General features: G+C 45.3%; 1 protein-coding gene across 1 annotated transcript in view; it reads right to left on the reverse strand.

Annotated features, from left to right (window-relative positions):
- The window catches only part of LOC138142147 (actin-binding protein WASF3-like), a 177,831-nt gene that overhangs the window by 5,731 nt on the left and 151,578 nt on the right, over positions 1 to 20,522 (reverse strand). Inside the window, exon 10 of the mRNA XM_069063125.1 lies at positions 341 to 457. Within this exon, the coding sequence (XP_068919226.1) occupies positions 341 to 457 (117 nt within the window). The remainder of the gene's footprint in view (positions 1 to 340; positions 458 to 20,522) is intronic.

Here is a 20,522-nt window from a genome sequence, read left to right on the forward strand (position 1 = left end):
GTGTGTTTGCATGTGTGTCTGTGTACGTGGCTGTATATCTATGTGTGTGTGTGTGTGTCTGTGAGGAAGTTTGTGTGCCTGTCCGTGTCTGTGTGTCTATGTGGGAGTGTGTGTGTGTTTGTGTTTGCCTGTGTGTGTGTGTGTGAGTGTCTGGCCCAGATGTGGCCCGGCCCCCCCAGTAGGCCTCAGGGGACCCAGGAGCCTGTGAGAAGCCTCTAGCCCCTCCCCCACCACGCTAAGGCCTTTCCCCCGCCACGCTAAAGCCCTTCTCCCATCAAGTCAAGACCCCTCCCCCACTCCGCCCCCCAGAGGAGAGAGGGGGTGGAAAAGGGGGCCCTACCTCCTATGTCTGTCTGTGGGTCTCCCGTCCCCTTCCCACCCCCGTGGGGGCTCAAGAAACACCACCTCAGGGTCGTCTGGCGACGCTGGGCGCAACGGAAGCAGCCCGCTCTGCCCCCTAGCGATAAAGGGAAGTAAGTGAGGGAAGCACAGGAAGGGGCTGAGAAGGGGGAGGGGCAGAGAGGCGAGAGGGGAGGGGCAGAGAGGGGGGAGGGGCGGAGAGGGGGGAGGGGCAGAGGGGAACCCACTGAGGGCGGGAGAGGGAAGCAGAGAGGGCCAGAAGTGCTGCTTTGCCCCCTAGGGATAGAGGGAGGCAGGTGAGGCACAGGCAGGGTCAGAGAGGGGGGAGGGAGGGGAGGGGCAGAAGGGCACCCAAGCGGGGCAGGGGAGCAGAGAGGGTCCTCTAGTGACGCAGGGTGCAATGGAAGCAGGTGAGGGAAGCACAGGCTGGGGCAGGGAGGGGGGAGGGCAGGGAGAGGGGAGGGGCAGAGAGAGGGGAGGGGCAGAGAGAGGAGAGGGGAGGGGGAGAGAGAGGGGAAGGGAGGGGCACCCACAGAGGGAAGCAGAGAGGGTCAGAGGTGCTGCTCTGCCCCCTAGGGATAGAGAGAAGCAGGGAGAGGAAGGGGGGAGGAGTAGAGAGAGGGGGAGGGAGGGGCAGGGGAGGAAAGGGACAGAGAGGGGAGAGGGAGGGGAGGGGCAGAGAGAGGGAAGGGGAGGGGAATAAGGGCACCCACAGCGGGGAGAGGAGCAGAGAGGGCCAGAGGTGCAGCTCTGCCCCCAGCAAGCATGTGGAAGTACCAAACATCTTTTCCCTGAATGGACCCTAGGAAGTCACCTAGTCCGTTTTACAGCAGAGGAAACTGCAATCCGGGGACGGGAAGGGGCTTGTCCAGAATCGCACTGCTATTAATATCAAAAAGCAGTATTTGAACGTAGTTCCAGAGAGGGACTCAGAAGGCTCTCAGGCTTTTTGTCCAATCCAATTCTAAGCATCTTACCTTTTCTCTCCCCCTACTCTCCTCTAGCACCACTTCCACCTTCTATATTCTTTTGCAACCTTAATTCCAGGCCACGTGTGAAGGCTCCTGGGTTGACTGTCCACAACACCTCCCTTGAGGGACAACATTTTGTGTGATCCATTGCCCCCTTTTCTTGGCTTCAAGTAGAGCCGGCAATTTAGTGGTTGGGAGAGGCAAGTTGTGAATTTTGCATTCTCTCCTTCCCAAGTAGCCAGAATGTAGCAAGGTGCTAATATTTACTTACTGGGGGGGGGGATTTGTTAGAGGGCTTTCTCTTCTGTTATGTGAGCTCCCCATCCAACTTGAGTAAATTACAAGGCAGCAACTAAAGGGTATATGTCTCCCGAATGTGGGCATCCCCACTGGTGTCTTAGTCACAGAATACAAGGAATGCAAGTTGGTGAAAGCCAAAAGAAATGAAGTCTCCCTAGGGGTTCACCACATGCTGACATGCATTTGGATGAACCCCAGAGAGTTCATTCATCAGTATTTATATCTAGATCTTATATAGATCTTGTCAACGGACCATGAGTTCGTCTCAGAATTAAGTAGGAGGTGGCTAAGTGGGCTGGGATTGCCTTTGGTTGCTCGACAGCCTTCTTTAATGACCCCAACTTTTCCCAGAAACAAACCCTCCTAGTCTGAATACCAGTATCTATTGGTGTTGTATAATTACAAGTCACAGAATGCTACAACATGGAAAGAATGAAAAAAGAACATCCCTCATTGACTGATAAAGAGACACATGGTGAGCGTGACTGGACAACAGTGCAACAAAGACTGAGCAGTGAGGACGAACAGCAAAGGATGCCTTTGAAGAGATTTATGATCAAAAGAGAAGATGAAGCCATATTCTGTCAGCCAGCTGACAAAAATGATGGCTAACCAGTGGGCAACCTCCAGTTGAGGATGCCACCCATCATGCTGTGCTATTGATGATCACACCTTATCAAACAGAAACCCAACAGCACAGGAACAGGAGTGAAGGTATTGGCTTCCTTAGTTCCTATTCCTATGCATACACTGGTACTGGAAAAACCATAACTTTGTCTATATGGACCTTGGTCAGCAAAGTAACGTCTCTGCTTTTTAGTCTGTGTCCAGATTTGCCATAGCTTTCCTTCCAAGGAGCAAGCATCTTTTAATTACATGACTCTACTTGCTGTTTGCATTGGTCTTTGAGCCCAAGAATATAAAACCTGAAACTTCTTCCATTTCTTCCCCCTCTGTTTGCCAGAAAATGATGGGACCAGTTGCCAAGATCTTAGGTTTTTTGATGTTAAACTTTAAGCCAGCTTTTACACTCCTCTTTCACCTGCACCAAGAGGCTTCTTAATTCCTCTTCACTTTCTGCCATCAAAGTAATATCATCTGCATATCTGAGACTGGTTTTTTTGCTTTTTGGAGGGCAACTGGGCTTAAGTGACTTGCCCAAGGTCACATGGCTAGTTTTTGTGCTAAGTGTCTGAGGCCGGATTTGAACTCAGGTCCTCCTGACTCCAGGGCCAGTGCTCTACACACTGCGCCACCTATTCATCCCATATCTGAGACTGTTATTTCTCCTGGTAACCTTAGTTCTAGCTTTAATGTCCAACCTGGCATTTCCCATGATGTACTTTACATGTAAGTTAAATAAATAAGGTGACAGTATACAGCCTTGTCACACTCCTCTTCCAATCTTAGATCAATCAGTTGTTCCATGTTTGATTCTAACTGTTGCTTCTTGACCCCCATACAAGGTTACTCAGGAGATAAGTAAGATGATCTGGTACTTACATCTCTTTGATGACTTGTCACATTTTGTTGTGATCCACACAGTCAAAGGCTTTAATGTAGTCAATGAAGCAGATGGTTTTTTTTTTTCTGGAACTCCCTTGCTTAATCCATAATCCAGCGAAAGTTGGCAATTTGGTTTCTCGTTCCTCTGCCTCTTCTAAAAACAGCCCGTTCTTCTGGTAATTTTCAGTTTATATATTGCTGAAGACTATCTTGGAGAATCTTATGCATAACCTTGCTGGTATGTAAAAAAATATTAGCATACTTGTTTAGTAATTTGAACATGTGAGAGTTGTGATTATAAGGAAAGCTGAGTGCCACAAAATCAATTCTTTCAAACTGTGGTGCTGGAGAAGACTTTTGAGAGTTCTTTGGACAGCAAGGAGATCGAATCAGTCAATACTTTAAGAAATTAACTCTGACTATTTATTGGAAGGGCAGATACTGAAGCTAAAGCTTAAATACTTTGACCACATAATGAAAAGATGGGAGAAAGACCCTGATATTGGGAAAGATTGAAGGCAAAAGGAAAAGGGGTACAACAGAGGATGAGGTGGATGGATAGTGCCATGAAAATAATGAATGTGCACATGGACAACTACAAGAGACAGTAGAAGATAGGTGGGACTCGTGCTGTGGTCCACGGGATCATGAAGAGTTGGACATGACTGAATGACTAAACAATGACAACGGTCTTTTCTTGGTTCTCATCTTTCTTGACTTCTCTGCAGCATTGACCCTGCCAGTCACCTTCTCCTTCTAACTACTCTCTCCTCTTTTTTTTTAAGCAATTGGGGTTAACTAACTTGCTCAAGGTTATACAGCCAGTTATTTTGTGTGGGTACCAAGCATCTGAGGCCAGAACCGATCCCGGCTCTCCTGATGCCGGGGCCGGAGCTCTTACTCACTGCGCCACCTGGCCGCCCCAACTCTCTCCTCTTTAAGGTTTCATGATTCTGCAGAAGGTAGCAGTGCTAGGTTTTGTAGATGTTAGAAGGTAAAAGGGAACATATTTTAAAAAATATTTTATTTATTTTAAATAGACAATATCCACCTTCTCACCCTCCCATCCCAACTCCCTCCCCAAGATGAGAACACAAGAAAAACAAAAGCCCTTAAAAACATGTATAGTCAATCAAAAACAGATTTCCACATTGGCCACATCCCCCCCCTGCAAATTTGTTTCCTTCTGCACTGAGTCCTTCACCTCTCTATCAGGAGACAGCATGTTTCATTATTAGTCCTCTGGAATCCTGGTTGGTCATGGTGCTGACAAGAGTTCAGCACAAAAGTGTGCCATGTTTTGTTTACCTATTCCCCAATTTATGTGAATCCCTCAGATTCCCATTTTTGCCACCTCAAAATGGGATATAAATATTTTTGTGCATCCTTAGAGTTTTTTTTTGCTTAGGACTCATCCCTCCCTCAATCTGTCCTCCCTCTAATTCCCCCCTCCCTTTCTCTCACTTCCCTCCTATTTCCCTGTTGAATGAAATGTGTATGTTCTTCCTTCTTTTAACCAGTTCAGATGAGAATGGGGTTCAAGTGTTAGCTACTCTCCCTCACTCCTTCCTTCTTGTTTGCATAGATATCTACTTGTGTGTTTTCTTTTTCTTTTTTTTTTAAATTAATTAATTTTTAGTTTTCAACATTCATTTCCACAAAATTTTGAGTTACAATTTTTTTCTCCCTGTCTTTCCCCTACCCCCACCCCAAAATAGCAAGCCCACTGAATACCCCTTCCCCCAATCTGTTCTCTTTTATATCCTCCCCCATCCACCACTAACTTTCTAGTAGGGCAAGATGGCTTTCTATACCCCAGTGCCTATATGTCTTATTTCCCAGTTGCATGTAGAAAACAATTTTCTTTCTTTTTCTTTTTTAGTCTTTATTAATTTGTTTGTTTATAAGATTCAAGTCCACAATTCCTTGAGTTTCAAATTTTCTCACCTTTCCTTCCCCCTCCCCCCCTGCCCCTACCATGGTGGCATACAATCAAGTATGGGATCTGCAAATAGTTTCACATTAGACATTAGTCAGGTTATAAAGAAGGATTGTATCAGATGGAATGAACAATGGGAAAGAGGAAACAGAACCAAACAAGAAAAAGAGAGCAGGTAATTTGCTTCAATCTGCATTCAAACTTTTTTCTTCTTTTTTTTTCAAATGGATAACACAAGACCTATTACCTTCTACATTAAGGGATCAAAAGGCTTGGAATATGATATTCTGGAGGTCAAAGGAGCTGGGATTAAAACCAAGAATCACCTACCCAGCAAAACTGAGTATAATGCTTCAGGGTAAAATATGGTCATTCAATGAAATAGAGGACTTTCAAGCATTCTTGCTGAAAAAACCAGAGTTGAATAGAAAATTTGACATTCAGATACAAGAAGCAAGAGAAGCATGAGAAGGTAAACAGGGAAAAGAAATCATAAGGAACTTATCAAAGTTGAACTATTAACATTCCTACATGGAAAAATGATAATGGTAAATGATGGAACTTTTCTCAGTATGCAAATAGTTGAAGGGAATAGAAATATATATGTCTATGTATGAGGGCATATGAATACATATGTGAATGTGTGCATATATGTTTACAGGTATACATAGATAGAGGGCACAGGACCAATTTAATAGGAAGGGATGATACTTAAAAGGTGAAATTAAGAGGTGAGAGAGGAATAGAAAGAGAGGAGATGGGGAGAGACAGAATGGGGTAAACTATCTTATATAGAAGAGGCAAGGGAAAATGGTTACAATTGAGGGGAAGAATAGGAAGGCAAAAGGGAATGATGGGTAAACCCTATTCCCATTGAATTTGGCTTGGGGAGAGAATGAAATACACACTAAATAGGGTATCTCACCCTCCAGGAGAGTAGGGGGGGAAGGGGATGAGAGGGGGGATGATAGAAGGGAGGGCAGGCTGGAGGGGAGGGAAGTTGGAAGCACCCACTTTTGAAAAGGGACAGGATCAAAGTAGAGAATAGAACAAGTGGGAGGTGGGATAGGAGGGAGGGAAATATAGTCAGTATTTTACAATATATCTACTATGTTATCGTTTTGCATTAGACACACATGTACAACCTATACTGAACTGCTTATCTTCCCAGTATGGGTGGGTGACAAGGAAGGAAGGGAATGAATCTGGAATTCAAAGTTTTAAAGTCAAATGTTTAATATATATATTATTAATAATACTATTTTACATGTAATTGGGATATAAGATATACAGGCACTGGGGCATAGAGATCCACTGAAAAAGTCTGAAGGGGTATGGGAGAAGATATGGGAGAGAGCAGATTGGAGGAGGGGATATCCTGTGGGACTGCTATTTTGGGGCAGTGGGTAGGGGAAAAATGGGGAGAAAAAAATAAAAATAGTGAAAATAGTATGCTTTGATTTGCATTCAGATTCTGTAGTTCTTTCTCTGGATGTCTGTAGCATTGTCCATTATGAGTCCTTTGGAGCTGTCTTGGATCATTGTATTGCTGAGAAGAGCTAAGTCAGTCATCACTGATCATTGCACAATGTTGCTGTTACTGTATACAGTGTTCTCTTGGTTCTGCTCACTTCCCTCACCATCAGTTTGTGTGAGTCTTTCCAGGTTTATAAAAATATTTAAAAACTCTTAAAAAAAAACCTCTTGCTTCATCCCCCCTCCCACCCAGGAATTCTAGATGAGTTTGTGACCAGGCTGTGTTTCCTCTCTGAGGCTTCACTTGTAGATGTTTTGGAATCATTCTCTTCTTCTGGGTTATTATCTTGAGCTTCCCTGCCTGTTTGTTTGTTTATTCTTCCAACGTATTTCCTGTTTTAGACATTGTTAGATCTAGGTTTTGACATACTTCTGGAGGGATGGTCTGGGCTCGTCTTCTCGCTGCTTTCTTGGGGTATTGAATGTTATATTATTATAGGATTACAGGGTGGGGCTGGGAGCCTGTAAGCTTTCAGTGCTCCCATAGTAGTCTGAATCAGGGCAAAGTTGGATTGCTGCACCTCTTTGTCTGAGCTCTACAAGTTCTTCACCTGGGTTTGGGTCTGAGAAATGTTATCACACTCTGCCCCTATCAGCCAACTTGGAAAATTCTGCTGGTTCAAAATGGTAAAACTGTATATTTCCCTTTAGTTTAGCATTCCTACCTTGTTTATTCTTCTGAAGGCTGGACTAGATGCTGGAAATGAGACCCTGCTCTGTAGGGTTTGGAGTCTGAGCCACGCTGCTGCTGCTGTTGCTGGCTTTTGAACTTCCTTTTTCCTTAGTACACTTCCCAGGGTCTCCCCTATGCTATATGAAGGTCATCTTCTCACTCTGCCCTGGATCTACAACCTGGGACTTGGTAGTAGGCAACAGAGCTGTTAGTTCACACCTGTGCCTGTCACAGTGCTCTGGTATGGGTCTGTGACTTCCTCTCCTTGGGCATTGGGACACTCCTTGTACAGTATGCTTCTGACCTGACCCACCCCCAGTGTCCATTGACTTCTCTGTCATCTCCCTGGCTGGACAAACCACCAAGTGTAACTTTTTCTGGCTTTCCCCATTAGGATTTGGGATGGTACATTATCTAGATCTATTTGGAAGAGTTTGTGGAGGAGAGCTCTCTGCATTTCCTCCCACTACCCCAGTATCTTGTCTCTGTCTCTAAGAAGAATCATTTTAATTTGTCTGGGAGGGTATGACCAGCCATAGAAAGAAACAAAGGAGCATCAGCTAGATGAGTAGAAAAAGAAACAGGAGAATGTTGTATCTATGAAGCCAAGGGCAGAGGGAGTGATCAGGAATGTCAAGTACTACAGAGGGATCAAGAAGAATGAGGACTAAAAAGATGCCATTTGATTGGATGATTAGGAGGTCACCAGTGACCTCAGAGAGAGGAATTTCTTTTTTTTAATCCCGCTATTACTTTTTTTTAATTTTATGTTTATTTTTAGTTTACAACATTCATTTCAACAAGATTTTGAGTTACAAATTTTCTTCCCATCTTTCCCCTACCCACCATCCCAGAACGAGAGAGAAATTTCAATAGAGCTTTGGGATCAGAACCCAAAGGAGAGACAGTGGTGAGCAAATGGAAATATTGAGGGTAGACAACTTTGGAAAAAGTTTTACAAAGAAGGGGAAGAGAGATGTGGGATGGTAGCTAAGGTCAAGGAAGCAATGCATATGACATTTCAAATAGACACAACTTTAGGAAGTCTGTACTTTAAAAATATTGAACTAAATGTTTATCTATAAGATGTGTCTCTGAGAGCAAATACATGTGACTGAATTCAGATTAAGAATTAATTCATAGTACATTTTTTATTTTAAATTTACAGACACACTTAAACAGGGGACTCACTGAAGGAAACATATTGTTCAATAATACCAGGGCACTTATATAGAAGAGAAAAGAAAGACAAGGTCTTCAGAAACAAAGAAACATGTCAGGAGGATAGAAATTGAGTGAGTTGTCTCATGTTCCTAGGCTCTCAACAGCTTAATTCCAGTAGGGCATTTACATACTCATCTATTCCACTTATAGAATTTGGTCCTGATCAGGTTGACATATCCTTCCAATGCATGTGGATATCTTTTCTTTTCTTTTTTTAAAATGTTTTTGGAAAATTTTTTCAAATTCACTTATTAATTTTTAGTTTTCAACATTTATTTCCACAAGATTTTGAGTTACAAATTTTCTCCCCGTCTTTCCCCTACCCTCCACCCCAAGATAGTGGGCCTACTGAATACCTCTTCCCCCAATCTGCCCTCTCTTATATCCTCCCCTAGCTCCCCCCTCAACTTTCTAGTAGGGCAAGATGGATTTCTATACCCCAGTACCTGTATATCTTATTCCCAGTTGCATGTAAAAACAATTTTTAAACGTTTGTTTTTAAAACTTTGAATTGCATATTCTTTCCCTTCTTCCCTCCTCACCCACCCCCACTGGGAAGACCAGCAATTCAATATAGGTTGTATATGTGTAGTTATGCAAAATATTTATATTTTGTAATTATATTATATTGTAATTATATTGTAAAAGACTAACTATATTTCCCTCCATCCTATCCCCCCCATTTATTCTATTTTCTACTTTGACCCTGTCTCTTTTCAAAGTGTTTGCTTCCAACTACCCTCTCCCCTAATCTACCCTCCCTACTATCATCCCCCCTCTTATCTCCTTCCCTCCTACTTTTCTGTAGGGTAAGATACCCAATTGAGTGTGTATGTTATTCCCTCCTTAAGTGAGAGTAAGGTTGACCCATTCCTTTCACCTTCCTACTGTTTCCCTCCATTGTAAATTTTCTCTTGCCTCTTTTATATGATATAAATTACCCTATTCTATCTCTCCATTTCTCCTTCTCCCATATTTTTTTAGATATCATCCCTTCCTATTCAACTGATCCACTTCTCTTCCTTGATTTTAAAAATCCTTCTTGAGCTCCTTCATGGCCTGCAACCAATTCATATTTTTCTTGGACGCTTTTGATGCAAGAGTTTTGACTTTGTTGTCTTCTTCTGGTTCCATTTTTTTGGTCTTTATTAATTTGTTTGTTTACAGTATTCAATTCCACAATTCCTTGACTTTCAAATTTTCTCACCCTCCCCCCCCTCCCCCCCCCATAGCAGCATACAATCAAGTATAGGATCTGCAAATAGTTTCTCATTAGACATTAGATTATAAAGAAGGTTTGTATTGGATGGAATGAACAATGGGAAAGAGGAAACAAAACCAAACAAGAAAAAGACAGAGAGCAGGTAGTTTTCAGTCTTCATTCAAACTCTGTTCTTTCTAGTTCTTTCTCTGAATTCAGACATTTCTCTCCATCATGAGTCTTTTGGAGTTGACTTATAAGCCTGCATTGCTGAGAGGAGTCCAGTCTATCAAAGTTGGTCATCACACATATGTTGTGTCTGTAATTGTGTACAAATTTCTCCTGGTTCTGCTCTTCTCACTCAGTATCAGTTTGTATAAACCTCTCCAGGTCATGGTTTTTTTTTTAATTAAATTTTATGTTTACTTTGCATCATTCATTTCCACAAGATTTCGAGTTACAAATTTTCTCCCCATATTTCCCCTACCCACCACCCCAAAACAGTGATCCCACTGAGTACACCCTCCCTCAATCTGCTCTCTCCTATATTCTCCTCCATCCCCCCTCCAACTTTCCAGTAGTGCAAGATGAATCTCTATGCCCCAGTGCCTCTATATCTTATTTCCCAGTTGCATATAAAAAATATGTATATATTTTTTAAACATTTGCTTTTAAAACTTTGAATTCCAGATTCTTTCCCTTCCTCCCTTGTCACCCACACTTACTGGGAAGATAAGCAATTCAATATAAGTTGTACATGTGTAGCTATGCAAAACATTTCCATAGTGGATATATTGTGAAAGACTGATTATATTTCCTTCTACACTATCCCGCTCCCCACTTGTTCTATTCTCTACTTTGATCCTGTCCCTTTTCAAAAGTGGGTGCTTCCAACTTCCCTCCCCCTCAACCTGCCCTCCCCTCTATCATCCCCCCTCTCATCCCCTTCCCCCCTACTCTCCTGTAGGATGACATACCCTATATAGTGTGTGTGTCATTCCCTCTCTAAGCTAAATTCAATGAGAGTAAGGTTGATTCATTCCCTTTTGCCTTCCTGTTCTTCCCCTCCATTGTAATAGTTGTCCATTGCTTCTTCTATATGAGATAGTTTACCCCATTCTGTCTTTCCCCATCTCTTCTCATTATATTCCCCTCCCACCTCTCAATTTCACCTTTTAAGTATCATCCCTTCCTATTCAATTGGTCCTGTGTTCTCTGTGTATGTATACCTGTACACATATATACACACTCACATATGTATTCATATGCTCATATACCCTCCTATATAGACATAGATATGGATGAATACACACACACATATATACATTCATATTCCCTTCAACTATCCTCATACTGAGAAAAGTTTCATTAGTTACAATTATTTTTCCATGTAGTTTAACTTTGATAAGTTCCTTATGATTTCTTTTCCCTGTTTACCTTCTCATGCTTCTCTTGCTTCTTATATCTGAATGTCAAATTTTCTATTCAGCTCTGGTTTTTTCATCATGAATGCTTGAAAGTCCTCTATTCCATTGGATGACCATATTTTCCCCTGAAACATGATACTTAGTTTTGCTGAGTAGGTGATTCTTGGTCTTAATTCCAGCTCTTTTGACCTCCAGAACATCATATTCCAAGCCCTTCGATCCCTCAGTGTAGAAGCTGCCAGATCCTGTGTTATCCTGATTGTGTTTCCACAGTATTCAAATTGTTTCTTCTTGGCTGCTTGTAATATTATCTCCTTGATCTGGGAACTCTGGAACCTGGCTATAATATTTCTAAGAGTTTTCTTTTTGGGATATTTTTCAGGAGGTGATCGGTAGATTCTTTCAACCTCTGTTTTGCCCTCTGGTTCTAAAACATCATGGCAATTTTCCTTGAGAATTTCTTGAAGGATGATTTCTAGGTTATTTTTTTTATCATGACTTTCAGGTAGTCCAATAATTTTTAAATTCTCTCTCCTGGATCTATTTTCCAGGTCAGTGGTTTTTCCCATGAGATATTTCACATTGCCTTCTATTCTTTCATTTGTTTGGATCTGTTTAATAGTATCTTGATTTCTCATAAAGTCACTAGCTTCCATTTGCTCCAATCTCATTCTGAAGGAATTATTCTCTTCAGTGAGCTTTTGGGATTATTTTTCCATCTGGGCAAGTTTGGCTTTTTAAGTCATTCTTCTCCTCATTGCCTTTTTTGAGCCTCTTTTGCCATTTGAGTTAGTCTATTTTTAAGGTGTTATTTTCTTCAGTCAGGTTGTTGACTCTCTTTTCATGATTTTCTTGCATCATTCTCATTTCTCTTCCCAATTTTTCCTACACTTCTCTTATTTGGTTTTCAGAATCCTTCTTAAGCTCCTCTATGGCCTGTAATCAGTTCATATTTTTCTTGGAAGCTTTTGGTGCAGGAATTCTAACTTCATTGCCTTCCTTCTGTTCCATGCTTTGATCCTTTTTGTCCCCCCAAAGGGAGTCCAAAGTCAGATTGCTGTGCTTGCCTTGCTTCCCTCGATTGCTCATGTTGCCGCTCAATTACTTTTGAGCTTTTTACCACAGCAGAACTCTGCTTCCAGAGAGGAGATCTTTGTCTCAAATTGCTGGGGTTTTCTCAGCTGCTGGAGATATTAGTTGGGTGCCCTCTCTGAAGCCTCTACATGCTCTGGCACCTGGTCACCCACTCCAGGACCTCCACCCAAGACTGTGATCCAGATCCAAGCAGATCAAAGCAAGAGCAATTACCCTCTTTTTTTTGAAGGGCAATTGGGGTTAAGCAACTTGCCCAAGGTCACACAGTTAGTTTTTGTGTTAAGTATCTGAGGCCAGATTTGTACTCAGATCCTCCTGACTCCAGGGCCGGTGCTCTATTCACTGCGCCACCTAGCCACCCACAATTACCCTCTTAATGGTCACTTGGTCCCCCTACTATCTGCAGGCCAGGAGCTCAGGAGGCATCCACATGGCAGCAGCTGCAGCTGCAGAGCCTCCTCCATGTCTTGCCGCTAGGGGCAGGACCATGCTCTTCTGTCAACCCAGTTCCAACAGAGTTCCCCACTGACCTTTTACTTCTCTCTTTGGTGTTTATGGGTTGAGAAGTCTAGAAACCGCCACAGGTGCTGGTGATTTACTCTCTTGAAGTATTCTCTGGATGATCTGGGCTGCTGGTCAGGGCCTCTGTGGGTCTGGGACTGCACAGCTCATGCAGGAGTTCACGTGGTTTCCTGCCTTGTGTGATAGACCCTTCCTGTCGCCCTGCTAGGCCTTCAGTGGGAGATTTGTTTCTCTCTGTCACTTTGTGGGTTCTGTAGCTCTAAAATCTGTTTAGAGTCATTTTTTACAGGTATTAGAGGTGGTTGGAGTAGGAGTTCAAGCAAGTTCCTACTTTTACTCTCCCATCCTGGCTTTGCCCACTGGATGTGGATTTCAATCAAAGGACAGCAGCAGACTTGGGAATTGAGCGGTGGAAGAGAGGAGATTTGTTTGTCTAGACTAGAGGACCATATAGGTACCTGTAAAATACTAGAGAAATGGTTGTCATACATTTAACAGCATACCACAGGGCAGATGCCTGTCGGGTTGCCCTCAAACTGGTTTGTCCCATCTGCTGAGATCGTCTACTGGGGTGTGGTTGCTTTACATGCTAGTGCTTCTTGGAGCAATGGGAGAGAGTAGAGTACCAGGTAAACACCCAAAGTAGATGGGCAGCCCTGAAAAGGGCTTATTGGTGAGTTAGGGGGTGTCTACCCCAAGCATGTGAAGATTTCCCCTGGTGGAATGGGCAGATGAGATCAATTTATTCCAATGGCCATGAAAGAGCCTGAAACAGGCACTAAGGAGAGTTTAGAGCTTGGGCAGACATTCAAGACACCAAGATCATCCACTGCATCCTGGGCAATCGCCAGTGATCTTGACTTTTGTCCTGCCACTGGACATCAATGACTCTGGAAGAGAATGAGGCTGCTGACTTTGTATAGATCTGCCTCACTTAAATCCTGTTCACGTGCAAATCAAGCCATCCCCCGGTGTCATTGGGCCTCTTTGAAAATGAAGGATGGATGATCAATGACAAACAAGAACTAGGCAAATGACCAGGTGCAGGGATCCGTGGGACAGATGGCTGGCTGAGGGTGCAAGAGAGATGCCAACAGTTGGAGGACTGTAGGGGGCAGTGGAGAAGTGGAGATGGAAAAGTTTGCTCAAAATCATAGAATTTAAGGCGAGAAGGGATCATCCAATTCCCTCCCTTAACAAGTGAATGAAACAAAAGCGCACAGATAAACACACACAAAATGCTGTTACCCCAAATCATTCAACACATTTCTGGCAGAAAAGGGACAAGAGAACCAAGTCTGTGTTATCAGCTGTCCCCATGTTATTATCAGCTGTCCCATTGCTACCTCTAGTCAGAAGGGAAGTAGTCTGGGAAGTACTCATTCATATTTATATGGTGAGGGGCAGAGACTCACTCCCATCTGCCTTTGTTTAGAACAGTGCCAGTCACATAGTAGGCACTTAATGCAGCAGATGCACCCACTGTATTTCCCAGGGTATGGGGAACTGGGAAGCAAGCTGGACAAATTCCCTGAGAGCCTCCTGGACCTGTCTCTGGAGTTGTAGGATCTGGGTTCAAATTTGGCTTCTGATATTTATATCAGTGTGAGTGAGGGCCAGCCTTTCCCCTCCTGGGCCTCAGTTTCCTCCCCTGTAAAATGGACTGAGTTCCTGGGGTCCCTGCAGGGCCAGGATCTCTGGTTCTGATGCATGCCTGCTGGGGCAGAGCAGCACCTCTTCCCCTCTCTGCTCCCCTCCCCCCCATGGACGTCCCTTTCCCTTACCACCCCCTGCCCCTCCCTGTGCCCTCTCTGCCTCCCTCTATCCCTAGGGGACAGAGCAGCACCTCTGGCACTCTCTGCGCACTCCCCCTTTGGGTGCCCCTAGGCCCCACCCCACCCCCACGTGCCTCCCTTTAACCCTAGTGGGTAGAGTGGGCTGCTTCCTTTCTCTCCTTGGGCGGCCTTAAGGCAGGGTGTCTCTGAGGGCCTCCTGGCACAGGTAGGCTGTGTTTCTCATCCTCCTCCATCGTCTGGGCCTGGGGCCCAAGGGGCTGGAGTGGGAGGGGGCGGGGCCCCAGAAGGAGCCTCTGGGGGCCCTGCACCCACTGTGGCTCTGTGTTATCCAGGTCCTGAGTTCAAGGGGCTGCCTCGGGCCTTTACCCTGTGGCTATCTAGCCCTTTGCCTGACCAGGAATGGGGAGGGGAGATTTCTGCAAGGAATTCACTAGTAGTCATGTGATATAATATGATGTGATTTGATCATTATTTAATTTAATTGTCACATAAATAATTAATGCTTGATGAAAGGGTTTAGGGCTCTGAGCTTGGGTTATTCATAGAGATACAGGTGGATTAGTTATATGATTGGAAGGAGGCAATGTGGTATCTCAGAGTAAAAAATGCAGGGACTTGTTCCCCTTTGTATTTGCATCCTCAGTACTGAGCAGTGCCAGAACGTAGTAGGTACTTAATGCAACAGGTGCAACCATTGTGTTTCCCAGAATAGGGGGATCTGGGAAGCAGGCTGGACAAGATCTTCCTGCACCCCTCTCCAGAGTTGTAGGATCTAGATGCAAATTTGCCTTCTGCTGTTTATATCAGTGTGAGTAAGGGCCGGTCCTTTCCCCTCCCTGGGACTCAGTTTCTATCCCTCTAAAAGGAGGAGGCTTTCCTAGATGACTGTGAGAAGCTCCATCCAGCCATAACTCCGCCTTCTCCCTGCTGGGGGCAGAGCAGCACATCTGGTTCTCCTCTGTTCTCTCTCCCTGTGGCTGCCCCTCTGTCTCCCACCCTTCTTCTTTTCTCTGCCCTTTCCTGTGCCCACCTTTCATCCCTTTATCTCTAGAGGGCAGAGCTGATTTCTTCCTTTCTGTCATCAGAGGACCTCGAGGCAGGGAGTCTCTGAGGGCCTCTTGAAAAAGGTAGGCCATATTTCTCATCCTTCTCCATCCTTTGGTTGGGAGGGCTAAGATGCTGGCGTCTGGGGGGGTATTGAACCAAAAAGAGCTTCTAGGGGTTTTGATGCCATTATGATTATGTTTTATTCAGGGATTGAGTGAAAGATGCTGCTTCAGGATTCTCAGGCCTGGCAAGGCCTCAACCTATCTAGCCCCTTGCCCAACCAGGAATGGGGAGGGGTTTCTGCAGGGTATTCAATAGGGAGTAATTTAATATAATATGATGTTATTTTATATGATTGATTGATATTTAATTGTTATATAAGTGATATTGCATGAAAGGCTGAGGATTCTGCATTTAGGTGAATCATGGAAAAATTGGTGAAAATATTATTTATTGATTAATAAGAAAATAGAGAAAAAGATCCCTAGATTAGCTAGAGCTTGGGGTAAAAGAGGTGGCCCACAGCTGACGTGAGCAATAGACCCCCTTGTCTATTGCTGGCCAGGAGGGGAGATCCTACCTAGCTGAGACAAGGTCCTTAGCTGCCTGCCAGCCCCCTGCCTGGGGGCTTACTCCTCCCCCCACTGTGTTTGCTGACAAGGTCCCCTTAAAATCACCACATACCTACTGGGCCCTTAGACTGTACAAGGGGTCCTGGAGAGGGTTCATCTGTCTAGCACTAGGGTAGGAAGAGACAGGCTGATTGTCCTGCACATTAAACCCAAACCAAATGTGCTGCTATATCAAATGGGAATTCAGCCTTCATTCAGTTGGCAATACCTGGTTTTTCATTTCTTTGATTTGAGAAAAGATTTGAGGGATGATTTGGCTGGACTAGGGCTCTCTCCAAAACCTATCTAGGCAGAGGCATGTCTATTGGACTGAATGTTTATTAAAAAGCCCCTAATGTGTGCATAGTCTCATGCTAGAAGCTAGAACTGGGAGTGGGGGACTGGATGACAAAATTGAAACAATCCTGTCTGGTCCTCTAGCTTAATTCCCCTGCCCCAAACACAAATCCTTTGACTCATTCCATAGAATATTTGGTTCAAAACCAGCCTTGTAGGCAGAGTGGATTTGTTTTTTTAATTTTTAAAATTTATTTTATTAGGCAAGGGAGTTTGGGGGCATGAAGCTCTAGGGTCTGAACCAGTGGTCATCTTCCATGGTTCCCTCTATCTATCTTCCATCCCTTTCCACCCTCCTTGAAAAAAAATTTTTTTAACATATAGACACATCTCTAGAGTCTGAGGATGTGGGTTCAAATTCTCCTTACCTCCCAGTGTGACCTTGAACCTTCCCTTTACTTGGCCTCAGTTTCCCCTCTTGTAGAACACAGAGGCTTTCCTTATGTGGGCTCTCCTGGAGGCAGAGGAGGACTCTTTGATGTCTCCTTCTGTCCCCCTCCCTCCCTGTCAGTGCCCCCCCCCTAAGAGAGGGAGACCTCATTTCTCATTCTCTATCCTCTGGGTGGGAGGGCCAAGGTGCCAGGGTCTGCGAGGGGGGGCACTGAAGCCACTGTGGTTGTGTTTCACCCAGGGACTGAGTGCGAGGAACTGCCTCAGGTTTGGTGAGGTCTTAGCCACCTGGGCACCCAAGCCCTTGGCCAACCGGCATTGTGGAGAGGAGGTTTCTACAGGGCATTCAGTAGAGGTCATGTGATATAATATGATGTTATTTGATCATTACTTAATTGTCTTATAAATAATGGATACTTGATGAAGGGGCTTACAGTTCTGAGCTTAAGTGATTCATGGAGGCACATATGGATGAATTATATAACTGGAAGGAGGTACAGGTGGGGTTCAGGATCCCCACAGTAGAAGGTGAGGGACAGAGGCTTGCTTCCAAATGAGTTTGTATTCCCAGTGCCTAGAACAGTGCCAGCAACATGGTAGGCACTTAATGCAGCAGGTGAATCCAGTGTGTTTCCCAGGGTATGGGGAACTGGAAAGCAAGCTGGACAGATTCCCCGAGAGCCTCCCGGATTCCTCTCTAGAGTCAAAGGATCTGGGTTCAAATTTGGCTTCTGTGAGCAAGGGCCAGTCCTTCCCCTCCCTGGGCTTCAGTTTCCTCCCCAGTTATTGTTTGTCCTTCATCTTGAAGAGGGCCATGACATCAGAGAGGTGATGCCATGACTTACAGTTGACTTGAATTTAAGTGAGGTAGGGCTGTGCAAGGTCACCAGCCTCACTTTGTCCATCTGGGTCCAGTGGTGAGATATAGATCAGGACAGGAGATGGCCCTCAGTGCCTGGTACACAGTAGGCACTATATAAATGTCTGTGATTATTATTCTAATAAAACATAAGCTCCTCCAGAAGACGCCCTCCCCCCCAATCACAAGTCTCCTTCCTTAACACCTGCTGGCCCATTTTCTTCCTCTCAGATCCTCTATTGGGGGAGGGGCCACCCACTCCACATCTGCTGTAAACTGAGTCTTTCTCCATTACAGTGTAAGCCCTTTAAGGGCAGAGTCATCTTTGCTTGTATTTGCATCCCCTGCCCAGAGCCTAGCACACAAGTAGGTGCTCCAAGGTTGTTGCCTGATCATAAAGCACTTAGCTGACACCAGTTGGAGTTGGTAAAAGCTAATTGTTGATCAATTAATTGCTTGGCTTCCCCCTTCTCTGCTCCCCCAATGCCCCTCCCCTTTCGCAGGTCTGGCTTTTTTCTCTTACAGATCCCTAGGGCAAAAAACAAAGCCAGTTACATTTTAGGGCTGGACTCGAACTCTGCTCCTCCTTCCCTGCTCCTCCCCTTCCCCACCTCCCCATGCAGCACCATGTCCACATGCTGAGTTACCATGGCCTGAGCCTAGGAGTCCGGCAAGCTTTGGGTTGGGCATGTAACCTGGGAGGGGCTGGACATCTTTGGACCACAGTTTCCATTTAGGTAAGATGGGTCTACAAAACATAGGGCACTCCTGAGCACCCCCCACCCCCGACCAAGTTTCCCCTTTTGTAAGAAGGGACTGGGGCAGTTAGGTGGTGCAATGAGTAGAGCACCGGCGCTGGAGTCAGGAGGACCTGAGTTCAAATCCAGCCTCAGACTCCTAACTCATACTAGCCCTGTGACCTTGGGCAAGTCATTCAACCCCAATAGTCCTGCCTTCCCCCCCCCAAAAGGGGGAAAAAAAGAAGGGACTACCATGGGCAAACCACCCAACACCTAGGGTCTCAGTTTCCCCAGCTGTAAAGGGGGTAAGAGGAAACCCCCAAAAGGGAACCTGGAGAATGCTGGCATCGATCTCCTGTAAAAGGAGGAGGTTTTCCTAGACGACTGTGAAAGGCCCCTTCTAGCCCTAACTCCATCTTGCTCCTGCAGGGGGTAGAGCAGCATCTCTGGCCCTCTCTGCTCCCCTCCCCCCCCATGAGTGGTCCTCTGTCCCTCCCCTCCCCCCACTTTGCCCCTCCCCCTCTGTCCCTCCCCTGCCTCCTCTCTGCCTCTCCCCCTATACCCCTCCTCCTTGTGGGTGCCCCTCTGCCCCTCCCCCTATGGGTACCCCCCCTCTCTGCCCCTCCCTATGCCCTCCCTACATCTATCCATAGAGGACAGAGCAGCACCTCTGGCCTTCTCTGCTCCCCTCCCCCCTTGGGTTCCCCTCAGCCCCACCCCGCCCCTCTCTCTTTCCCTTCCTGTGCCCCCACCTGCCTCCCTTTAACTCTAGGGGGAAGAATGGGCTGCTTCCTTTCTCTCCTTGGGGGGCCTGGAGGCAGGGTATCTCTGAGAGCCTCCTGGCACAGGTAGGCCGAGTTTCTCATCCTCCTCCATCCTCTGGGCCTGGGATCCAAGGGGCTGGAGTGGGGGGGTGGCAAGGCCCCAGAAGGAGCCTTTAGGGGCCCTGAGCCCACTGTGGCTGTGTTTTATCCAGGTCCTGAGTTCGAGGGGCCTCCTCAGGCCTCTCAGGCCTGGCGAAGCCTCAGGCGCCTAAACAAGAAGGCCCTTGGACTCCCAGGAATGGGATGAGAGGTTTCTACAGGGCAGTGAATTGGGAGTGATTTAATATAATCAATAATTAATATAAATTTAATATAAAATAATATTTAATTATAATATAAAAATTATAAAATATTATAAAACAAAATAATATAATATGATTAATACAGTATCTTAATACTATATTATATGACTATCTTATTTGTTATATAATTGATATTTCATGAAGGGTTGAGGGCTCTGCATTTAGGGAATAATGGGAAAATAGGTGGAAATGCTATTTATCGATTAGTAAGGAAGGAATTGGGGCAGCTAGATGGTACAGTGAATAGAGCACCTGCCCTGGAGTCAGGAGGATCTGAGATCAAATCCAGCCTCAGACACTTAACACAAAAAACTAGTCATGCAACCTTGGGCAAGTCACTTAACCCCAATTGTCCTACCTTCCCCCTCCAAAAAGCAAAAAAAAAAAAAAAGGAAGGAGTTAAGAGGCCCCTTGATTACCCTTGGGCTTGGGCCCACAGCTGAGGTGGATGACCCCTTGCCTATTGCTTGCCAGGAGGGGAGGCCCTGCCTGGCTGAGGCAGGTCTCTGGCTGCCTGCCAGCCACCTGCCTAGGCCCTTGCCCCTCCCCTCAACCACCTGTCCCCATTGGCTTGCTGCCAAGAGCCCCCTGAAATGGCCATGGCACCTGCTGGGCCCTAGGACTGTACAAGGGGTCCGGGAGAGAGTCCATCCTTCCAGGGCCAGGGCAGGAAGAGACAGGCTGATCGTCCTGCCACCAGACCTAATCTTCCTTTTCTCTCAGTCTGCCCGCTCAGAGACAGACAGAACATAGAGCTGAGAACCAGGAAATCTGGGTTCTTGCCCCAGTCCTGACGTGAATGAACGGTGTGAGATAAAGCATCACATGTAGCTTCTCAGGGC

This window comes from Petaurus breviceps, unplaced genomic scaffold, assembly GCF_028583685.1.
Source record: "Petaurus breviceps papuanus isolate PSGF00001 unplaced genomic scaffold, PetGlider_PUasm1.0 90535, whole genome shotgun sequence".
Taxonomy (NCBI): Eukaryota; Metazoa; Chordata; class Mammalia; order Diprotodontia; family Petauridae; genus Petaurus; species Petaurus breviceps.